This window comes from Giraffa tippelskirchi, chromosome 3 (assembly GCF_054371585.1).
Source record: "Giraffa tippelskirchi isolate mGirTip1 chromosome 3, T2T-mGirTip1v1.2.pri, whole genome shotgun sequence".
NCBI lineage: Eukaryota > Metazoa > Chordata > Mammalia > Artiodactyla > Giraffidae > Giraffa > Giraffa tippelskirchi.
In genome coordinates this window covers 103,349,019-103,371,710 of record NC_137277.1, presented here as the reverse complement: position 1 = coordinate 103,371,710, position 22,692 = coordinate 103,349,019, and the positions used below count along the sequence as shown (strand labels likewise).

At 35.8% G+C, this 22,692-nt stretch overlaps 2 protein-coding genes across 20 annotated transcripts in view; both read left to right on the top strand.

Moving 5' to 3' along the window:
- GALNT13 (polypeptide N-acetylgalactosaminyltransferase 13) overlaps window positions 1-22,692 on the top strand; it is a 556,330-nt gene that overhangs the window by 500,402 nt on the left and 33,236 nt on the right. For 14 of the 19 annotated variants that reach the window (XM_081577987.1, XM_081577982.1, XM_081577975.1 and 11 more), the window contains one exon: window positions 8,925-9,023. The exons of 2 other annotated variants lie outside the window; for them this stretch is intronic. In XM_081577987.1, the coding sequence (XP_081434113.1) occupies window positions 8,925-9,023 (99 nt within the window). The remainder of the gene's footprint in view (window positions 1-8,924; window positions 9,024-22,692) is intronic. 3 more of the 19 variants (XM_081577989.1, XM_081577976.1, XM_081577988.1) reach the window with 1 other exon arrangement.
- LOC145541383 (protein BEX2) lies at window positions 14,720-15,563 on the top strand. Its single transcript, XM_081577717.1, has one exon. The coding sequence runs from the start codon at window positions 14,921-14,923 to the stop codon at window positions 15,305-15,307; it is 387 nt and encodes a 128-aa protein (XP_081433843.1). The 5' UTR covers window positions 14,720-14,920; the 3' UTR covers window positions 15,308-15,563.

Genomic DNA, 22,692 nt, shown 5'->3' with positions numbered 1-22,692 from the left:
TTCTGAAAGAATCCCAGATTTTGGAATCAAGCAGAGGAGGGTTTAAATCCTGACCTCCCAGTTTAGGACTCAAGTAGCACTAGGTCTGTCTCTGGTACCTAGCAGTAGAAGGAAGGTAATCATACAGGTTACAGTGATGATTGATTGAGGATACAGAGCATCCATAACACCACCAAGCAGAGTAGTAGCAGCACCAGTAGTTACAGCTATTGTAATTATTATAGCTACTATTGTTTTCTTACTATGTCAAACATTATGCTAGATGCTTAAAAATTGTATTTTTTAAAAAAAAATCACAATTTCTTGGCAGGTTTTATTATTATCCCCAATATGGAAACCTATATGCAGAAAATTCACATGATTGACCTAATGGTCATAGAGCAAGCTAAATATTGAAGTCAGGATTCAAATATATTTTAGTCTGACAATAATGTTCACATTTCCTTATAACAAGAAGGAGAAAATGGATATCACTATATGTTATTCATTCAAAATACTTTTATTAAATAAGAGCTTAAGCTGCAACCTGTGTTATATGCTAAGGATGCAAAGTCAATAAGGAAAGACCTTTACTCTTGAGACATTCTACTGAAATGGGGGTGAGGGAAAAGGCAAGAGATAATCAAACAGGTAAGAAATTCAGTTGAATTAAAACTGTCCTATGAGGTATTTTAAACACTCAATAAATTAAAAAATCTATGAGATATATCTGGTTTTGAACTTTCTGGGATATTAATGTACTACAGTTTTCCATTTTAAAACCACCCTTCAAGAGACGCAGTCCTGCAACAGTTTCCCTGAAAACAAGAAGGACAAATTCACCAAGCACTGCTTTCCAATTCAATTTTTCATAGTCATGTGTAGTCACAGACATAGTCAAAAACACTTTGAAAATGAGTTTGAGATAAACTATTAATGGACTATAATGGATGACAGTCATTTAAATCTTTTTCTTTCTTACTATCTGTCATTATATATGAAGGCACTGTCTCTCACAAAGTCTCAAAGTGGAACCAGGTGTCCAAAGCTACTTATCTAGGGCACAAAGTTATTTCTTTGAAGTAATTCATATGTACTCAATTTCAAATGAAATTGTTAGGATCTAATGATTTACAAGTTCTTTAAGTTTCAATGTTTTTCAAAGCCTAGATATTTAATATTGCAGTGTACTGGTGAATATAAATATCTTCATGTCAATTTCTCTTTATAGCTTTCCTAGTTATATTAGGAGATAGAGGTAAACATGATATTCAGTTTCTATCATTGTATATTGTCACCAAAATAATCATCAGTATTGGTATCAGACAACTGTCATAATTTCTTACATTTGAATATTATGCAGGTAATTGAAATATTACTTCACCCAGCCCATGAATTACATGCAATTTCCAATGGGAAGTTAAAAGCTGAGTTGCTTTGAACTAAAACCTTTAAGTAGCTTAATGAAGCATATGCCTTTTAGACTTAGTAAGCAGATCATAATGGAATAAGGAAGAGGAGCTTCTTGCAGCATTAAATTCTCTCTTAACTAACACTAGCTTATGTATATTTAGCATGTCAGCTCCCAATCTTGTAAATATAAAAGCTAATTCAACTATAAGATTGAAAATTGGCTTTCCAAAGTAGTAATGCTTTACCCTAAATTTTTGGCCTTGGACAGGCCAGCATCTTGGGAAAAAAAATGTTTTGTGAGCTATGTGGAACACAAGAATACAGAAGGCAAGAGGGAAGAGAAGAATTCTGGAGCCAATTGACTTAACTCTTAGGGCTTAATATCTGCATTTGCATGCTGCTTGGAAGACATTTTGACAGTAGTCTCTGAATTTTTTACTGCCTACTTGACCCCTTAGCACTTCCTTTTTCTCTTGTATTCTTTAACCTTATCAACTAGTTAAGATCCTTGCACACATTGACACTATATTCCTTAAACACTGTTACAGAACAAATTTCAGTAACTAAAAATAGACATCTTTTGAAGCTGCTAGGCTGCAGGGATTAAGGATAAAATCAGTTACTGCCAAATCCAGAGGCTAAAACCCTGAGAGTGTTACCTTCTCTGTTGGTAATCAGATCTATTTATAAATTCACCATCTTCTTGATCTTTTAATAGGATAACCAGTAAAAAAAAAAAAAAAGCCTTGTATTTTAAAACATGCACAAATGGAGCATTCTCTCTGCCCATGATCATATTCGCAAAACTCTTTGGGACCCAGTAACTGATTTTTATCCCAGTGTAACTAATACACAGGCAAAATATATTACTCTCCATCACATGTTAACCCTAAAGAATGTTGAGCTGGGTAACCCACCTATGGATGAAATGAGTGAGTTTACTACTGGAAAGTCTTTTTTTTTTGGCTTTACACTACTGATAAATACATTAGAACCAATTCTGATTTTATCATTTAAATATGTATTGGTATAAACTACAAAAAACTATATTCCAGTTAGAGTGTTTATGAATTCTCCTAGGATTGATTTTGTTATCTACCAAAATATGTGAAATTGTCCAGTATTCTGTATTTACTATTTTGTTGAAGGAGGTTAAGATATCACATACTCAGTGTTTTTAAATCTCACAGTCAGGTCATTGGAAACCCAGGTTTACATGAGAGAAGTCAGCTTGGATTTGTTAATTATATAGATTTTGCAAATCTATATAAAACCATCCTTATGATTTATTCACAATTTGGTAAAGAGAAATGCATATTCAGTACAGCAATTATAATATGGAAATATTAACATTAAACTTGAATTCACTGCAAATGTATTTCCTTTACAAAGTAAAGAGAAACCAAATGAGGTTGACATATTTAAAATAATGATAATGAGTAACATAATATACAGTTGAAGGATAAGCATGTGTTGGAGTAATTAAAGCCAAAAAAAAAAAAGCTAGTTTAAGTTTAGTCTAATTTTAGAATGAATTTTACATATTAGTTTTGAAATTCAAAGGTGGCATGGGTGAGAGTTTATGCCTGTCTTTTAGAATCGGAGTTCCCACTTTTGCTTGCTGTTACAATCCAGCAGAGGGAGCAAAAGCTAATGAATAAACCGTGTAAGTGGTAACATTACCCATGATCCTGCCAATGAGTAGAAACTTTCAGAAAAAGACTTGTTGATTTCTAACAACACAAGTGGGAAAAATACTCCCAAGTTTATGTCATTAAAGACTGTTCTCAGGCAATAAAAGATTATGTGTAAACAAATGTCAAAGTAGACAACAAAGTTAAAACTATGTTGGTCCTACACCAAGTACTCAAAGCTATAAAATAACATAAGGGATGAGTCACAAGACTTTCCCAGAATGCAGAACTACCCATATGCTCTACTTATGTTGATTCAGGCTGGATTCTGAAAGGAGTTTCTGTGGATAAATTTCCTCCATGTTTGTCTGCCTAGATTTCTCTTAGGATTAATGAATGGCATGATCAAGCAATTGGTGTTTTCAGGTAATATAATACCAGTGACAAGCTCAGGATCTTTCCTGATATTTCATTTTGTTGCTTAAATAGCATTGTTTGGGAATATATATATATATATATATATATATACACACATATATATATATATTTTCCTTTATGCCAGTATCTTCTATTATACATTAAGATTAGATCATTGAGGACTGTCAGAAGACACTAGTAACCATTTTTATGTTTGAAGAAAATATCACAGATTTCCAATGTTAGACTCATTTACTTGAGAAAACCCTGATGCACACCATGCTGCATTCTAGGTGTTCATACATTAAAAAAAAAAAAAAATCTAGATATTACAGGACTACTGCAAAAACCTCTCAGACATTGTCTCTATCCAGATGGTATGTTCTTCTCAATTTTTTAAAAGTGGATATTGAGAGCCCTGTTCCCTGACACTTCATCCTCTACCATATTTGTATCCAGTGTCATCTTGACAATAGCCACAAATAATTTTCATGACCTGGACCCAACAGTTTGGCACTCAGCATGGAAACCATCTTGCTTCTAGACTTTTTGACCTAGTTCTCAGGTCTGATCCTAGGCCATTTCCATGTTCCATGCATCTTTGCCACTGTCTGGATGACCTATCATTTACCTTCACCTTTATTCAACTGGAACTTAATCCTCCCTTGCTCTTTTCACCTCCTTTCTGAAAAATATTGCCTACCTGTCTAGATGTCAGGACTAGGCAATTTCCAACCGCACTGCTTTCAATTACTTATTTGAGCAAACTACTTAGCCTCTTTGTATCTTAATGTTTTCATATATAAGATTAGGGTAATAGGTTGGTTTTAAATTACACATAGGTGCTTGGAACAGTTCATGGCACATACAACTTAAATTCAATTATTCAATTTTATTGTGGTGATTGTCTTCCCTGTCTCATTGACAGCTTTCCTAAGCCACTGACTCCTATCTGTTTCCAGTCTCCCAGAACTCACGTCCAGTTAGCCTCACCAGATTTGACTTGAGTTCCTATACTATATCCTCTTAGTACTTGCTACATTCTAAGGGACAATTAATATTACATGTCTAGTAACTGTCAAACCAATTTTTAGGAAGGTTAGAACATGTCATGAATAGAACAAACTCCTTTCCATGCACTCCCCAAAATGAATCTATTCTGTAATTCTGAAAAAATAGCAGCAGCAGTGACATAGTTTCAATCTTTTTGAATTCCTCGATTGAAGCAGAGAGAGCATCCAGGTTACCAAAAACAAAAACTGATGGACAAATTTAACAATAAAATTAGACGACAAGGTATTCTCACCAATCCTAAAATATGACTTGTAAACTTCATGACCATATGATAATACAATCATTACAGTCGAAAAAAAGGGAAGAAATGGGGTGTCTGATGGAAATGAGACCACAATAATACCTCAGTTACCAATAGATACTCATGAGAAATTGTTTCATGCTAACTTAATAACAGTAGTTGAAACTGGAAAAAGTGTTTTCATAAAATCCAGTTTGCAAGTCAGTGAAAAGTCTCCTCTTTAAATGTCTGAAGGGTCTGAGAATTCTACAACCTGTGAACTTTTATAGTTCAATAGCTGAAGTTCTTTCTCAGGAGAAAATTCAAGGAATGAAGCCCAACTTAAGCAGGCAGGTACAACAACAAAGGAAACAAAGTCCAGATAAAAATAGGAGAGAGAAACAGGAGGGATTGGCTCAAGGGGTGAGGTAAAATGGCAGAGTAAAAGGACTTGAACTGACCTCCTCTCACAAATACACCAAAATCACAACTAAGTGGTGAACAATCATTGACAAAAAAGACTGGAATGTACCAAAACAGATTCTACATCCAGAGACAAAGCCACAACGAGGCAGTAGGAGGAGTGCATTCATGAAACAATAAAATCCCACACAGACTTGGTGGGTGACACATAAACTGAAAAATAATTATATCGCAGAGGTTCTCCCACAGAATAAAAAGATGTGATATATATATACACACACACACACACACACACATACACCCAGTGGACTATTACTCATCCATAAAAAGAAAAAGACTTTCATACTGTCAGACCAAGATAAATATTGTATGATATCACTTACATGTGAAATCTAAATTATATAAATAAACTTACAAAACAGAAACAGTATCTCAGGCTTTGAAAACAAACTTATAGTTACCAAAGTGGAAAAGTGGGGGGCATAAATTATGAGTTTGCTCAAACATATACACTGCTATATATAAAATAATCAACAAGGACCTACACAGTCAATGCTATGTAATACCTTATATGGGAAAAGAATCTGAAAAATTCTGAATTATTTTGCTGTATACCTGAACCACAACATTGTAAATCAACTTTACACCAATAAAAAATTGGAAGAAAAAAAAACATGTAGAGCTAAACAGAACCAGGAATTCTCAAAAAAAAGCAGAGGATTTTTTCCAACTCTCAAAAAAATTACAGGAACAGATCTATCCTTGTGAAGTTAGAAATGGTCTCCAGTGTAAACATGTCCTGTCAGGTACAGCTGGAAATATTTATTCTTAAACATTTCACTTGGTAGTGGCAAAATAAGCTTTGCTATGAAAATGTCCTTTACTTTCTACCAGCAGCCAGAGTTCTCAAAATGATTCGCAAAATAATCAGGCTTCCGGCTAGGAACTACTTCATTGTGTTCTCCTGATACATGGAGTTTCAGTCCTGATTATACATTTGAATTATCTGGGGGATCTTTTAATTGTATTCTGGTCCTACTTCAGACCTGATCCTACTCCAGACCATTTGAATCAGAATCTATGAAGTGGAAGCAAAGTATATTCTAAAAGCTTTCCAGGTGAGTCTATGGGGCAGCCCATGTGGAAACCACTAAATAAGTAGTTACTCAAAAAAGGAAAAGTAACTGTACTGTCACCACTAAATATCAAGACATGTCATACCTTCCTCCAGAATGGTGGTTGCCAAACTTTGCATGTTAGAATCACCTGGGGAGACTTTCAAGAACCCGATGGACACTTTGTACCCTACTCCAATTAAACAAGAATAGTCTGGGCATCAGAATAGTTTAAAGATGACAAGTCATTACCCCCATAAGGAAGCAAAGAAAAGAAAAAATGAAAGGAAGAGAGAGGGAGGAAGGGAGAAAAATTTCCTGATCAAATTCTCCCTCTTAACAAATCAAGAGAATTTTTCTTCTGAGAGGAAAGGGAAAGGATCACTACCATAAGAATAAAGATAATAAAGAGTAAAATGATATCTCTATGAAAAATGAAACCAAATCAAAACCTTAGGCTCATAAGACAGGAAAACTGTCAACTAATATTTCAAAACAAGAGAAATTTTATTATGATAAAATAAGTAAAATAACAACATAAATTTAAAAAAAACCTCTGAAATGAGGGCCTGAAATGGAGGAAAGAATTAGAAGTTAAGGAATGAATCATTTCAGAAATGGATAAACTTGAAAGAACAGATGAGTCAACAATCCCAGAAGAAAATGCCGTAAGAGTTTTAAAGTGAGTGGGGTGCCATTGCCTTCTCCGAAGTGAGGGGAGGAGGAAATTTTTTAAAGATAGAAAAGACAGACAAAACTATCAAATAGAAAATGACATATATAGGAGATTTATAAAAGATACAAAATACAGAATAGAATTTCCTGATAGAAAAATCAAAGTAATAATAAATGAACACTAATAATTCAATGAACTATAATTCAACATTATTCAATATTTGCTCTTTGAAAATAATTTGGAACTACATATTGAAACAGACCACCACCTACCTTGGCAATCTATTGGACTTATTCTGGCATTCAGGCAAACATATATTTGTAAGAATAAGGGAAAGAAAACAGATTTTTATCTGCCTTTTCAAAAACAACTATTTATGCTGGAAGTGAACAGAGTAACATCTTAAATATACTCAAGGAAATACATTGTAAGTCAAGGATTTCAGATGCAGCAAATTGATTTTGAAGTATAAAGGCCAAAGATATAGTTATCAATGTGTAAGAACTCAGAATATTGCTCCCAGTAAATGGAAACATCATCTACCGATCTGCTCAAACCAAAATTTTGTAATGCTTCTTGATGCCTTTGTTTTCCTCTCCTGGCTCATTTCCACTTCAATTGTTAAGTCCTACTGGCTCTATCTTAAAAACATCCTAAGCTTGACCCTCCCCACATCCATTGCTGTCCTTTTATGCCAAGTAACCATATCTAGTTGGCATGACTCAACAGTCCCCTTATTTTTTTCTCTGTTTCCACTCTTGCCTCCCTCTGATCACGGGGTCAGAGCTTGACCTCACTGCTCAGCTCTGCCCAACCCCTTACCAAGTGTGAATTTCAACTGCTGACTGGGGCTTTACTGCAAATCATACCATTTTTCCCAACTCAGGCAGCCATTACCTGACCATGGGGTTCTGTGCCATACAAAAATGTTGAATCGTAGAAACCTAATCCAGCCTCTACAGACGTTTCTAATCATACTCATTTGCCAAGAGGGAGACGCAGGCACCTGAAGCATAGATAACCAAATATATCCAAGTAATGAGTGAGTGAACAGTGAAATATGTGTCCTAGTAAGAGTCAGAGGAAAGAACTTCTTGCAAGCAAGAGTGGACAAGTGTAAAACATACTACTTTGGGTTGACACTAAAGGAAAAAAAAATCTAAGACATTCCATCTATTAGAAAAGGTTTTCTTCTTTTTTACATTCACTTGTGCTTGACTTAGTAATTTGGGCATCTTTAAACTCAATAAATGGCTTTTGTAAAATTACATTTGGCACAAATATATATTAACATGTTAATTATGGGACTAATGCAGTGTCTGAGTGTAAACCATGAATCTTATGTTTGCAGTTGGCAATTTCATCTTGGTTTTGAAAAATTTTTCCTGTGAAATCACCATTTAGCCTTGTAATAGTTTTTCTTAGAGTCAACCGCTTTTCACTGTTTGGTATTAGGAATGCAAAAAGATGCATGTTTTAGTTAAAAAATTATCAGTGTAATTAATCTTTATAAATGTCCAGAATGGAGCATCTAGTAATGAAGCAACGAAAAATACATAAATTTGCATATTTGACCAATTTGTTTCTATTACTTTGCATACGGCACTGTAGGACTTAAGGACTTCACAAATACACTACGATTATTTGGGTGGAATTTCAAGACTGTCCTAATTTTCAGAAGATTTGGGGAAGAACTCCTAATCTGTAATATATATATGTTTTCTTCTTCTCTGATACTACACCATAAACAAAGAATGCCTCTTGAGTGGATGCTAATGACAATGCCAGTGCTATTCACGTTTACTTGAATGGGAGTTTAGAATGTTATACAGATATCAGTATAGACACAGAAAAATATTTAAAGCTTTGTCTTTTCCTTGGAGAAATTTCCTTACAAAAATATTATTTTGCGATCAATAAGCAATTTGAAAATACCAAAGATTTTCTGACTTACATTTTTGTGTTTCCTTTAGATAAGAAATGTTGAAACAAATCAATGTTTAGACAACATGGGCCGCAAGGAAAATGAAAAAGTGGGTATATTCAACTGTCATGGTATGGGAGGAAATCAGGTAAACTCCCTTTTTTATCAGCTTCATATTTGGTGGGGGGAAGATATTGTGTAAACTGTCCAGGTAGATTAGGGCTCACTGCCAATAACGATGTCTTAGTAAATTGACAGGCATTCTAATCAAGACTTAATTTACATCTTTAACATGTAATAACTATGTTATTATTCTAAGTATTGTAAAAAAAAAAAAAGCACTGAAGAATTTAATAAGTAGGGCAACATCTTTAATTAGCCTAGAGTGAATGAGGGCAGCCAGATGTTTCAGACCTATTTCCTATTACCATGTATGAGCAAATGAGGGCTGCATTTTATTGTTAATTCAATCATATAAAATAATCATTCAACAATTATGATGGTTTCCTACTGGTGCTTACCCTGAATTTCTTCTTCAAATGTTTTTTGTCTATCATGTTTTCTATAACTTTTGGTGGTTTAATAAAATTTTAAGCGCATACATAAGCATGTTTGTTAACAACTTTGCTTTGGCTATCTGAAGATGCCCTTCAGATCAGGTAAAAATTAATAATTTAAACAAGATTTATACTTGATTAAAATTCTACGACACCTGTTTTGTGTGTGATGGTCCAATATTGGAAACTTATCAGACTATAACAAGGATTCTTGTTTTCTGTAAGCAACGAAAGGCAGCACTGCAAGGTGGAAAATGTAAAGGCTGCTTGGCTGTGAGTCTTGCTACCACAGCCACTTTCAGAGGTTTAATTTGAAGTTCATGGGACCTTATAACAAAGCACAGCTAAGAGACAGCTGCTCCTTGGTAGACAAATTGTCTAAAAGAGTCAAGGTGAAGCACATGAGTGAGCTGTTTTATCTAGTGTTTTAGAGTGAACTGAGGAAGCAAAAATGATTCTGTTCAGCACAACATGATGATGATTATTGTAATATAGCTGAATGTATCAAGAATCCATAGAAAGATCTTCAGGATCAAGATGTCTGCTCACCTACTCCCACAAATACATCAGAAATATATCTATAAGTGTAACGATTCACACAGAATATCTACTGAACACTGGCAAAAGACCTCAGACTTTTGGAAGGGTAAGAACCCCTCCCATAACTGGATAGGACAAAAGAATAAAGGAAAAATAAAGTAGTCAAAATGGGAACTGCACCCCAGGGAGGAAGCTATGAAGGAGAAAAGCTTCTGCACCCGGGAAAGTCCCTTCTACAGTTGGAAGATCAGCTGGGATGGAGAGGAAACTTTGGAGCCAGGGAGGAGAGGGCAGCAACCAGCCTGAGTAAGGGAAGATGAAGAGTAACCTGCACAGGTAGATCAGTAAGACTGCCTTGTGCTCCCCAGCCTGAGATGCTTGTCTGTTACTATGGACAGGGGCTGGGTGCTGAAGCTTGGGCTACAGAGGTCAGACTCAGGTAGAGGACAGGAATTGGCTGAGCAGAGACACCCTGCCAGAGGCTGGAGTGTGGCAACCAAGGATGTACTTGGAAGAAGCTCGGGGACACCAGAGAGGCAAGGTGCCACTGTTTGGGAAATACAGGAGGAGGGGGTGGAGCTGCCATAGGAGCTTCTCTCCCTGTGCACACTCTTAGGTAACCAGACACCACCTACATGAGCTCCAGTGATGGGCACAAGTGACCACTGCCACTAGGCCACCCACAAGCAGTCACCAATGACCGCCCTTGCTGCCCTGAAAGTGCTCTGGCTGACATTGCTGTTAGGAAACCTAGGAGCAGGTGCAAGCATTCTTCAATATCTGCCAATCAATCAATCAGCATCATACACCACATCAACAAACTGAAGAGTAAAAACTAAAAGACCATCTCAATAGATACAGAAAGAGGTTTTGACAAAAATCAACACCAATTTATGATGAAAACTCCCCCAGAAAGTCATCACAGAAGGACGCTTCCTCAGCATAAGAAAGGAGGTATATGACAAACACAGAGCTACTGTCTCTCTCAACTGTGAAAAACTGAAAGCATTTCCCCTAAGATCAGGAACAAGACAAGGATGTCCACTCTTATTCAACATAGTTTTGGAAGATGATCAACATCACAAATTGAGAGAAATGCAAATCAGAACTTCAATGAGGTTTAACCTCATGCTGGGCGACTGGTAGAACACCCATCATCAAAGTCTATAATCACTAAATGCTGGAGAAGGTGTGGAGAAAAGGGAACCCTCCTACACTGTTGGTAGGAATGTAAATGGGTACAGCCACTATGGCGAACAATATGGGGGTTTCTTTAAAAACTAAAAATAGTTCTATTTTAGTTAAGAAACCCCCATATTGTTCTCCATAGTGACTGTACCCACTTACACGATTCAGCAATCCCACTCCTGGGCATGTATCTGGAGAAATCTTATTCAAAAGATGCATGCAACCTGATGTTCACTGCAGCACTATTTACAGTAGCCAAAACATGGAAGCAACCAGAATGTCCATCGACAGAGGAATGGATAAGGAAGATGTTGTACACATATACAATGAAGCCATAAAAGAGAATGAAATAATGTCATTTCCAGCAATGTGGATGGACCTAGAGATTATCATAAATGAAGTCAGAGAAAGACAAATATCATATACTATTGCTTATATGTGGAATATAATGATACAAATGAACTTATTTACAATACAGAAACAGACTCATAACAAACTTATAGTTACCAAAGGGAAAATGTGGGGTGGAGGGATAAATTAGGAGTTTGGGATTAACATAAACACACTACTATACATAAAACAAATAATCAACAGAGACCTACTGTATAGTACAGGGTACTCTACTCAATATTCTGCAATAACCTATATGGGAGAAGAATCTGAAAAAGAATAAATAAATGTATAAGTAAATCACTGCTGTATACCTGAAACTAGCAGAACATGTAACTCAACTATAATATAAGATTTAAAGGAAAAAAAAAAAAAAAGGATCCATAAAGAAAAAGCCAGAATGAAACGGCCCTGTTGAGTTTTGGCGCCATACTTCAAATCAGACTTTTGTACAAGTCAATGGAAAACACTAAAATGATGCTTCTCCCTACAACTAAACAAAGACAACTTAATTATTAAAATCCTAATTAGTACCTCACAGTATAAATTTAAACAAGAAAGTATATGAGTCAAACCTCCTAAATGACAGCATGGGGAAATGACTATATGAAAGAAGATGATGGCAACAACAACATAGTCAGAACAATGACAGAGCATTCAAAAATGGTCCAATTATTATACTGATTCATGGTGAGTGTCAGAGGTTTCTACTACCAAAGTCATGATGAATTCAGCCCCAAGTGACAAAAGCTATCACAGGACTAAATACACAGGGGTTTACTTTTTTCACATAGCATGAAATCTGAAAGTAGTCAGTTGTTGATAATTTGTTCTGGTCCTCAATAATTCCACCAAGAAACCAGATACCTTCTATCTTTACATTCTTATAGTTAAGTTTTAGCATCAGCTGGTCACAAGAGGGCTGCTAAAACTCCAGACATCATGTCTACATTCAAAGCAGGAAAAAGTGGGAATAGAGAAGAGTTGAAACAGCCATGCCTGTCCTTCTATTATGCAAAGCAGACGCCTTCCTAGAGGCTCAGCACACTTCTATGTATGACTCTTTGGCCACAAATGTATAATTTTGACACCTCATGGCACAGATATACTAAATACATCATCTCACACTCACACATAGCTTCTCCTCATAGTTTATTTACCATGGTATTGAGTAGACATTTAGAAGTGTCTCCCATAATGAGTTTCAACAGCTTATGAAAAAAGCTACTCATCATTTTTACCATGATGATATGCAGAATTCTAAAAGAAAACATTATTTATGAGATCACTCTGATTCAAATATAGATGAAAATGAGGGAGGAATATCCTTCAGGTGAATTATCCTCATGGATTCATTAAGATGCCATCAGTTCAGTTCGGTTCAGTCGCTCAATCATGTCCAACTCTTTACAACCCCATGGACTGCAGCATGCCAGCCCTCCCTGTCCATGAGCACCAACTTCCAGAGTTTACCAAAACAAATGTCCATTGAGTCAGTGATGCAATCCAACCATCTCATCCTCTGTCATCCCCTTCTCCTTCTGCCTTCAATCTTTCCCAGCATCAGGGATCTTTTCAAATGAGTCTGCTCTTCCCATCAGGTAGCCAAAGTATTGGAGTTTCAGCTTTAACATCAGTCCTTCCGATGAACACCCAGGACTGATCTCCCCTAGGATGGACGGGTTGTATCTCCTTGCAGTCCAAGGGACTCTCAAGAGTCTTCTCCAACACCACAGTTCAAAAGCATCAATTCTTCAGCACTCAGCTTTCTTCACAGTTCAACTCTCACATTCATACCTGACTACTGGAAAAACCATAGCCTTGACTAGATGGACCTTTGATGACAAAGTAATGTCTCTGCTTTTTAATATGCTGTCTAGGTTGGTCATAACTTTCCTTCCAAGGAGTAAGTGTCTTTTAATTTCATGGCTGCAATCACCATCTGCAGTGATTTTGGAGCCCAGAAAAATAAACTCTGACACTGTTTCCCCATCTATTTGCCATGAAATGATGGGACTGGATGCCATGATCTTAGTTTTCTGAATGTTGAGCTTTAAGCCTACTTTTTCACTCTCCTCTTTCACTTTCATCATGAGTCTCTTTAGTTCTTCTTCACTTTCTGCCATAAGGGTGGTATCATCTGCATATCTGAGGTTATTGATATTTCTCCCGGCAATCTTGATTCCAGCTTGTGCTTCCTCCAGCCCAGTATTTCTCATGATGTACTCTGCATATAAGTTAAATAAGCAGGGTGACAATATACAGCCGTGACGTACTCCTTTTCCTATTTGGAACCAGTCTGCCATTCCATATCCAGTTCTAACTGTTGCTATGGTTACCGTTCAAAAGGATAACCAGTCATATGCTTAAATTTGTCTAAATGATACAAAACACTTAGATCATAAATGCTTAAAATATTTTTTAAAAATATTTAAATGTTTTCATAGGTCCAGAAGTAAACTATGCCACTCTACTGTAGACTTCCTATTGGCAGGGCCTATATCTTCATCCCAAGTACCTTGTACTTAGGATATGGTAGGCACTTAATGCACTTAATAAATACTAGTCAAGTAAATAGATGAAAGAATTCATGGTCAGAATAATGAATTTATACTCTAGTACTATATAGGCATTGCCAAAAATGTTGTCATCGTCGTAGTAACCAAGATTATAGAAAGATACTAATCTCTGCTGCTGCTGCTGCTGCTAAGTTGCTTCAGTCATGTGCAACTCTGTGCGACCCCATAGACGGCAGCCCACCAGGCTCCCCCGTCCCTGGGATTCTCCAGGCAAGAATTCTGGAGTGGGGTGCCATTGCCTTCTCCGATACTAATCTCAGGGATTCATAAATAAAGGGGACAAATAAAAAGTAAAAAAAACCCATAACTATACATTTTCTAATGTCTCTATATTATCTAGTTAATGACAAGATAAACTTTAAAACCAATATTTTTCATCTATATGAATACTTCTTCATGTCTAAAAATATGAGAATGCTTACTGAAGCCCATTTTGTCATAACACAAATAATGGAAACAAATATTTACCAAGAGGAGAATGTTTAAATAAATCATAGTGTATCCATAGTAGAGATTACTAATTAGCCACCAAAATGACTGAGAGGTCTAAATGTATTGTCATCAAAAACTGAAAAGAGGGACGTGACCGCAAGCTGCAGAGCGATGCAGCCTTAGGTGCAGGCGTCACTCCTATCTTGTTATCAGCTCCCCGCTGCCCTGAGCTCAGCGGGCTGGCATCGGCCCGCGGCAAGCGGAGCAGGTCTGCGGGTCTACGTGTCAAGTGTTGCAGCAACTCACTTTGCAGCAGGAATCGGGAGGAGGAGGAGAAAGCAAGGATAGGCCCAGGAGCAATGATGCCCAAAGAGGAGCAAGTGCTGAAAAATCTCAACATGGAAAATGCCAATGAAGAAAATGAAAAAAAGGATGAAAAAGAGCAAGATGCTAATAAAAGAGAGCCTTTGGCCCTGTCTTTGGGAGCTGGTGAATATTGTGTACCTAGGGGAAATCGCAGACGGTTCCGTGTTAGGCAGCCCATTCTACATTATAGATGGGACATGACCCAGAGGCTCGGAGAGCCACAGGCGAGGATGAGAGAAGAGAATATAGAAAGGATTGGGGAAGAGATGAGACAACTCATGCAAAAGCTGAGGGAAAAGCAGTTGAGTCACAGTTTTCGGGCAGTTAGCACTGACCCCCCTCACCATGAACATCATGATGAGTTTTGCCTTATGCCTTAAATCCTGATGTTAAATAGGGAGGCACACTTGCTTCCTAAACTTACATGTTCATGATGTACCTTTGTCATAAACCTTTTGATGCCACTCATTTCTGGTGGGTCTCATATTACCAGCTTCTAGTTGAATGTTTTGACCCAGTCTGTAAAATTTTGTTAACAGAATAATTTTACCTATTGCATGGCAAGATGCTTATTATATATTGTGAAGTAAATAAAGCAGTTTAAAAAAGCAAAAAAAAAAAAAAAAAAACTGAAAAGAGGGAAAAATAACACAGAGTACAACTTACTTTGAATTTGAATGACCTCGTTTATGGACAATGTCTGTGAACATTTTGCTCTATATATTAATATTATCTGTAATAGCCATATATAAATGCTATGCAACTTATTAGAAATATATAGATATCTTTTTGGAATATAAATTACCACTGGAGAGAGGATTAAGCTGGAATAGGAAATTTTTCTTTTTACCCCACAATTTCTTGTGTGTGTATATACATACATATATATAACTGTCATAATTAAACAAATAAAAATGGAGAAACTTAACTGCTGAAATAAAAGAACATCATTTTATAACCCTATTCTGATCTAATAAATTGCATAACTTGTAAGTTACTTAATATTTTTGAGCTTCAGTGTTTTATCTATAAAATGCATAAAAATTTTCCCTCAATTTTTTCTCTAAAGATTAGTAAACTTTATAAAACAAATAACTAGCATAGCATATACTAGATAGCATATTTTGCTCCACTGCTATTAATTATTCTCTTTATTATTTCCATTTGTGTTCTCCATTATCTCAGTCTTTACTTCTAAAAGTAAAAAATATTTATTCCGTGCCTAATGCCAGAGGTAAGTTAAAAGCACAAGACACTTTGTGGTATTGTTAAGGTCAATAAAAAGAACTGCCCCTCCTGTTATTCTAACAAATAAATATTATGAAAAATATCAAAGCATCACATAAATGCTATTCTGGTATCTTTTTTATGGAATTCAATATTTCTAGCAGTATTAATACTAGCATGATTTAAAATTTTGACTGACTTTTAAAAAGAACAGATCTCAGGATTTTATTCTCAGAGCTACCTCCCTGTTTTTATTGCTATTCTTTTGTGTTACCATGGAAACAGCATTTATTTTTATGGTTACTTAGCTTTGAATTTTTAAAAGTAGCCCCAACCCCATATTCAAATTTCTTTCTCCTGCTTTTTACATAAAAGTCAAAACAAATGTTTTTTCTTTTTTTAGGTTTTTTTTTTGCTCATTTACTTTTCTAAAACAAGGCACTTGATATTTCAGGACAGTTATACCTTTCACCATTTCTCCTTGCATGGATGTTTTGGTAGTTTGGTTTTTGTTAAGTTTGGAGATATCACGAAGAAACTTACTTTTCAGTAGTTCTTGGAAGTATCCAGCATACTCTTTTTCTCGTCATTCCTAGCACTGGGCACAGTGCTTGGGATATTGTAGGCACCTAATAAAAATTAGTCAAGTAAATAGATGAAAGAATGCATGGATGTTTTTGTATCAGGAATACTGTGAAACAGGGTAGCAAGTGAAGAATTATTATTAAAATCAACACTTGATCATCTTGAGGTGCTTTCTTTAAAACTTTAGTACTCCAGGTCTTCTAGCTCTAATAACAAAATTTGATACTCTGTTAATTCCTGTCTGTTCTTGAAATGTGTTCTTTACATTTGCAAACCATATCAAAATGATCATTACTTTCAAAAGAATGAAAATAAATAAGAATATGATTAAAACTTGAACATAACATTTTGCAAGTGAAAGAAAGAATACAATTTACTGGTAGAAAATGTGTTACTAGAAGTTATGGGATTATCTTCTTTATGCTTTTGAAAAGATGACGTGGATTCCCAGAAGTAGTTTCATGTTATTGATGACTCAGATTTATATCTTCATCCTCAGCCTCTCTCCTGAGCTCTGGATCTGTTGCTAATTAATAACTGGAATTCTTTACAGGCATCTCAAAATCGAAGCTTTCCAAACTGTACTCATTTTCTTTCCTTTCACATAACCATACAAAATCAAAATCTGACATAGACACTCCTGAAATTTCATCAGTCCCCAAAGCCCCTATATCTATGAAAATAATACCCCTTGACTCCTACCTGTAAGTCCTTTTAAAACCAGGATCTCTGTCTTTGTCCTGGCCTACATCTTCTTTCACCTGTGTGGTTAAAAGAAACAACTCGTTATTTCCATATATCATAGGGAAGTCCATAAATACATCCCATACATGTTACATTAGAATTAAATCAGATTAAATGCTCCAGCAACTCTTCACTGTCCAAAAATAAAGTACAAATTCCCTAGTTATGCCATTCAAAGCCCCTCATAATTTCATCCCCATATGGCTTTTCAGCAGTGTCCCTTGATGTTGTGCTCTAGACATGTTTGATAAGTCTTTATTCCCTGCATGCTCTGTGTATTCTCATGTCTCTGCACTGTTCTAATTGCCCTACTGGCCAAATATGGCTCCATTCGTAAGCTTAAGACATACTCACTGTTTAAAAGCCAAATAACTTAGCTTCTTTTCTGCTACCTATTGGCTAACAACTTCTTAAACTAAACGGGGCACATTTTAATGGATAAACTATAATTTAGATTTAATCAAACCTTTACTGTTTAAGGCACAAATGTTATTTATAACTTTTCACTGTTATAGTCTAGGCTCATCAGTACTCTTGTAGCTAAAACCTGGTGAGCTTCCATCTATATTTACTTCTTTAGAAATGTCTAGAAGTTTGCTAGGTCAAAAGTTATACATCATTATAAGGCTTTTAATATATAGTGACAAATTGTCCTCTTTAATATTTTACCAATTTAATAGGACAAACAGCTAAAATAGGAAGAGGCACTGTGATAGATATTTAACATGCATTATTCTTTTTGATTTTTACAACAATCTATGAAGTACCTAGTGTTATTCTAATTTTTAAACTTCTCACGAGTTAATGGAAACCTTGAGATTAATAATATGATTGAGGTGGTAAAGCCAGTTTGAACCAAAATCTGGCTGACTCCACCAGTTTTATACTCACTGCATCTGCACTGATTCCTAACCACACTCTCCCAGCACTGTGATCACAGTGGCCAACTCTAACCGAGTGTTGTATTTTTCCTGTTTTTCATCTTTGCCAGTTTAGTATGGGAGAAACATTTTATCTTACTTTAAATCATATATCTAACATAATCAATGCATGTAAGCATTTTTAAAGTTAGCATTAGTACTTTATGAATTTCATAACCATGCCTTTGCTTATGTTTTCATTGGAGTTTGAGATGGTTGTTTGTTCTTTTCACTACTTATAAACACATTTTATTATCTTCTGTTATACACATTAAATAAATATTTCTGACTTGACAGTTTGTTCACATATGTTTTCATATACAGACTTCTAAATAGTTTATCTCAATCAATATTTGCCTTTATGTTTTCTCTTTTTGATGTGAAAATACCATGCTTTTCTAATGAGGTGCTTTTACATGATATTTAAGATCATCTTACAGGAGCCAATAGTAAATAGGTCTTAGCCTCACTGGATATACACTAGATCTACTCAGATTGAAACTAATTTTTAGTGACAATTTTAAGTAAAATTTATATAAATTTATATAGGTGGGTCAAAGTAGATTAATATAATATTTATAAAATAGCTATTTTACTTTGTTAAAATATCAATATAAAATTTTTGAAAATATATCTTTAATCAAAGATAGGGAGAAAAGCAGCCTTTGTAAACACTGTACTTATTCCTTTTAAAGACAAAGAACATAAAGTGATGGAAAAACACTCACATTTTAGCAAATGCATTTATAATGTTTCCCTTTCTCCCTGGAGCCACTCATTTGGAGAAAGCTAGAAAGCACATGGAAACAGTCTGTGTAATTTATTGCAGTATTTGATTCACAGTCATTTTTCAAGGTAGCAAGTCTAGAGATGCTTATGCTAGCCATTTATTAAAACCACATTGTCTGCCAAGATAAAGACATCATTAGGTATTATCCATACCTTCATACAAATGTCTCCTCTTCCTTCCTCTAAAATGCTGTTATTTATACTTAAGAAGAATCCAACATTATGACAGGTGCATTACAAATCTTGATAGTAAACAAATACATTCTCTCCTTATTACAGACCCTCTCCTAGAGAAACTTATTTTAGTAATGCTTTCTAATGTACTCATGGATTGTAATGGATATAGTCATTCAAGAGATATGTATTCATTTTAAATATTAGGTTTTTATAAGTAAAGTTTACATCTTATAATTACTTATAAGCCATTTCTATAATAATTTGGTCCCCTTTTAGCAACCTAAATACTAGAATTAAAACTCACCAGGGATTTTAAATCCCACAATGGCCATTAAATGTTTAAATGAGTTGGACACATGTGAGCCAGAAGAGAGCAGAGTTATTATAATTTCTGTAGAAATAGGGATTATTCCAAGAGCCTTTCAATCTCATTAATGCTTGGCTGGGAGAACTTGTCTTGTGTCTGGTAGGCTGTCTCCTATCAGGGGACTAAAATATACTGAGGGTGGAATGGCAAATTGGCTCAATCACTCATTCAACAAACGTGGTTGTGCCAGTCTGTAACAGACTTTAGATGAGGTTAGTATATGATGTTAGTAGGAGAAAATATATACAAACATCTCACACTGACCTCGTTTTTCAGCGGGTCATGCAGTATCTCCACTGTTCATCAAGCCTATCAGTACAAGAGTTAGTTTCCTTCCAAGTGAGTCTCAGCAGGGCCTGCTATCATGGGATCAGTCTGGTATCAGAAAAAAAAACAACTTTGGGATACATATACAAGTCAGTGAGACCATTATTTCTGTGCTACTCTGGTTATTTTTGATTCTTTTCATTCTGTTTTCCCAGGAAGTTAATCTTCTTAGATTTACATTTATGGAAGCTCCAAAGTCATACCAATTCCTGAGCTTACACCCACTGCTTAAAACTGACTAATGTACATTTCTACTTAAATGACCAACTGTTATCTCAAACTCAGTATGTCTATGATTAATTCACCTTTCATCTAAAGCCCTTTTTCTTCAGCCTTTGTATTCATCTATCTTTTACTTTTTCTTCATTTCTCTCTTTTCATATCTTGCTCTTCTCAAACTAAGCACTAAGCCTTATGAATTCTCTCTACTTGTCCTTCTTACCTATTCTTTTATTAATAATTCTACTTTCCAAATCTGGGCCTTTATTGGAGAAGGCAATGGCACCCCACTCCAGTACTCTTGCCTGGAAAATCCCATGGACAGAGAAGCCTGGTAGGCTACAGTCCATGGGGTCGCTAAGAGTCGGACATGACTGAGCGACTTCACTTTCACTTTTCCCTTTCATGCACTGGAGAAGGAAATGGCAACCCACTCCAGTATTCTTGCCTGGAGAATCCCAGGGACAGCGGAGACTGATGGGCTGACGTCTATGGGGTCACACAGAGTCAGACACGACTGAAGCGACTTAGCAGCAGCAGCAGCAGCAGCAGCATTGCCTCATATTTGGTTTATTACAATAGTTTTAGCAAAGCTCCAGCTTTTTCTCATATTTACTCCATCTCATTCGCTAATGAAGTGAGACTCCTTTAGAAATATCATTGCCAAGTGGAAGAACAAAAATCTTTAATATTCCCAGTTATTACAAGATAAAATTAACATTCTTTACCAGTCAAAGCTCTATAGTCTGATCCCTTACCTTTGAAATTTTTATCTCCTGTTGCTCACCCATACATATTCTCAACTTTATCATCTCTACTGAGTATAGCCAGAACAGACAATTTAAAAATTGTTACCCTTATCCATTTTTAAAAATCGTATCTTTGCCTTTTCTTTTACCCACCTGACATCACCTTTCTCCATTTTTTCTAACTACATAAGTTCTAGTTAACATAATTTCATAGTTTATATCATTCATCTAGTTCCACTTCACCATCCTCCATGTAGTAATTTATTTTTTCTGATTTTCAACACACACTGTATTTCCTTTTTCTGAACTCACAATATTTTAAATTTTTTCTCAATTTTAATTATTCATATATCATATCTCAATGTTTCTCTTACTTTTAACTCTTATATTTCCATTCAATTATGTATGTTTGTTCTTATCTCCAAAGCGAAGTGAAGTTGCTCAGTCATGTCCGACTCTTTGCAACCCCATGGACTGTAGCCCACCAGGCTTCTCCGTCCATGGGATTTTCCAGGCAAGAGTACTGGAGTGGGTTGCCATTTCCTTCTCCAGGGGATCTTCCCGACCCAGGGATCGAACCCAGGTCTCCCACATTGCAGGCAGACGCTTTACCCTCTGAGGCACCAGGGATGGTAAATTCTTCTTGAAGCAAGTATTAGTTAATTTCCTTTTCTTAATCCTTCTATAGTAATAAGTGCTTACTGAAAGGATGATGGGTAAACAAATTCATACAAAAATTTAAAAGTTACTCAAAGACCTGCTATTAACATAGAAAGAACTTCAAAATTTGGGAGAACCACATAAAGGAAAGTCTTCCTGGAAGATAAAACTGCTCTTACGAAAATGCCTAGATCTGAGGCTGTAGTAGGCTGAAAAAATGACTTCCAAAGGTATCCACATCCTAAGCCTTGGAAACTGTGAATGTTATATGGCAGAAAGGACCCTGCAGATGTGATTAAGTTAAGGATCATGATATAGGGAGACTGTCTCAATTATGTGGTTGGCACTCAGTGCAACCGCATGTATCCATATGAGAGGAAAGCAAAGGGGAATTTCACACACAGTTGAGGAGAAGGAAATGTGACCAAAGAGGCAGAGATAGGAGTGATGTAGCCACAAGCCAAGAAAAGCTAGGCTGTGGCCAGAAACTACAAGAGGCAAAGTATAGATGCTCCCCTCGCGCCTCCAGAGGAAGCACTGCCTTGCTGGTACTGTAATCACAACCTAGTAAAACTGATTTCAAATGCCTGACATCCAGAACTGTGAGGGAATAAATCACCATTGCTTTAAGTCATCAAGTTTGTGGTAATTTGTCTCAGCAGCCACAGGAAAATAACGTAGGTCCTCACAAACAAAACTTCAAGAACTCTCAAGCTCAGTGTTCTTAAGCAATCCATTCCTTCAGAGAAGAGATTTAAGATAAGAAACCTTCCTCAAACTTGTAAACATATATTATTCTATATTGCTGCTTCAAGAAATCAAGTGGTAGGTACAAAGAATGGCTCTAAATTACACTTTTTGAATATTTTAATTATACAATGTTTGGTTTTGGATATTCCCTTTTAACTTGAGTTTGTATCTATTTTAGTGCAATTGTAGTAATAAATAAAATTATCCATAGCTCTATATTAATAAAATATTTCAAATATAAAAAAGTGAAT

Coding starts and splice junctions, on each gene's coding strand:
- LOC145541383 (XM_081577717.1), top strand. CDS start 14,921: ATGATGCCCAAAGAGGAGCAAGTGCTGAAAAATCTCAACATGGAAAAT.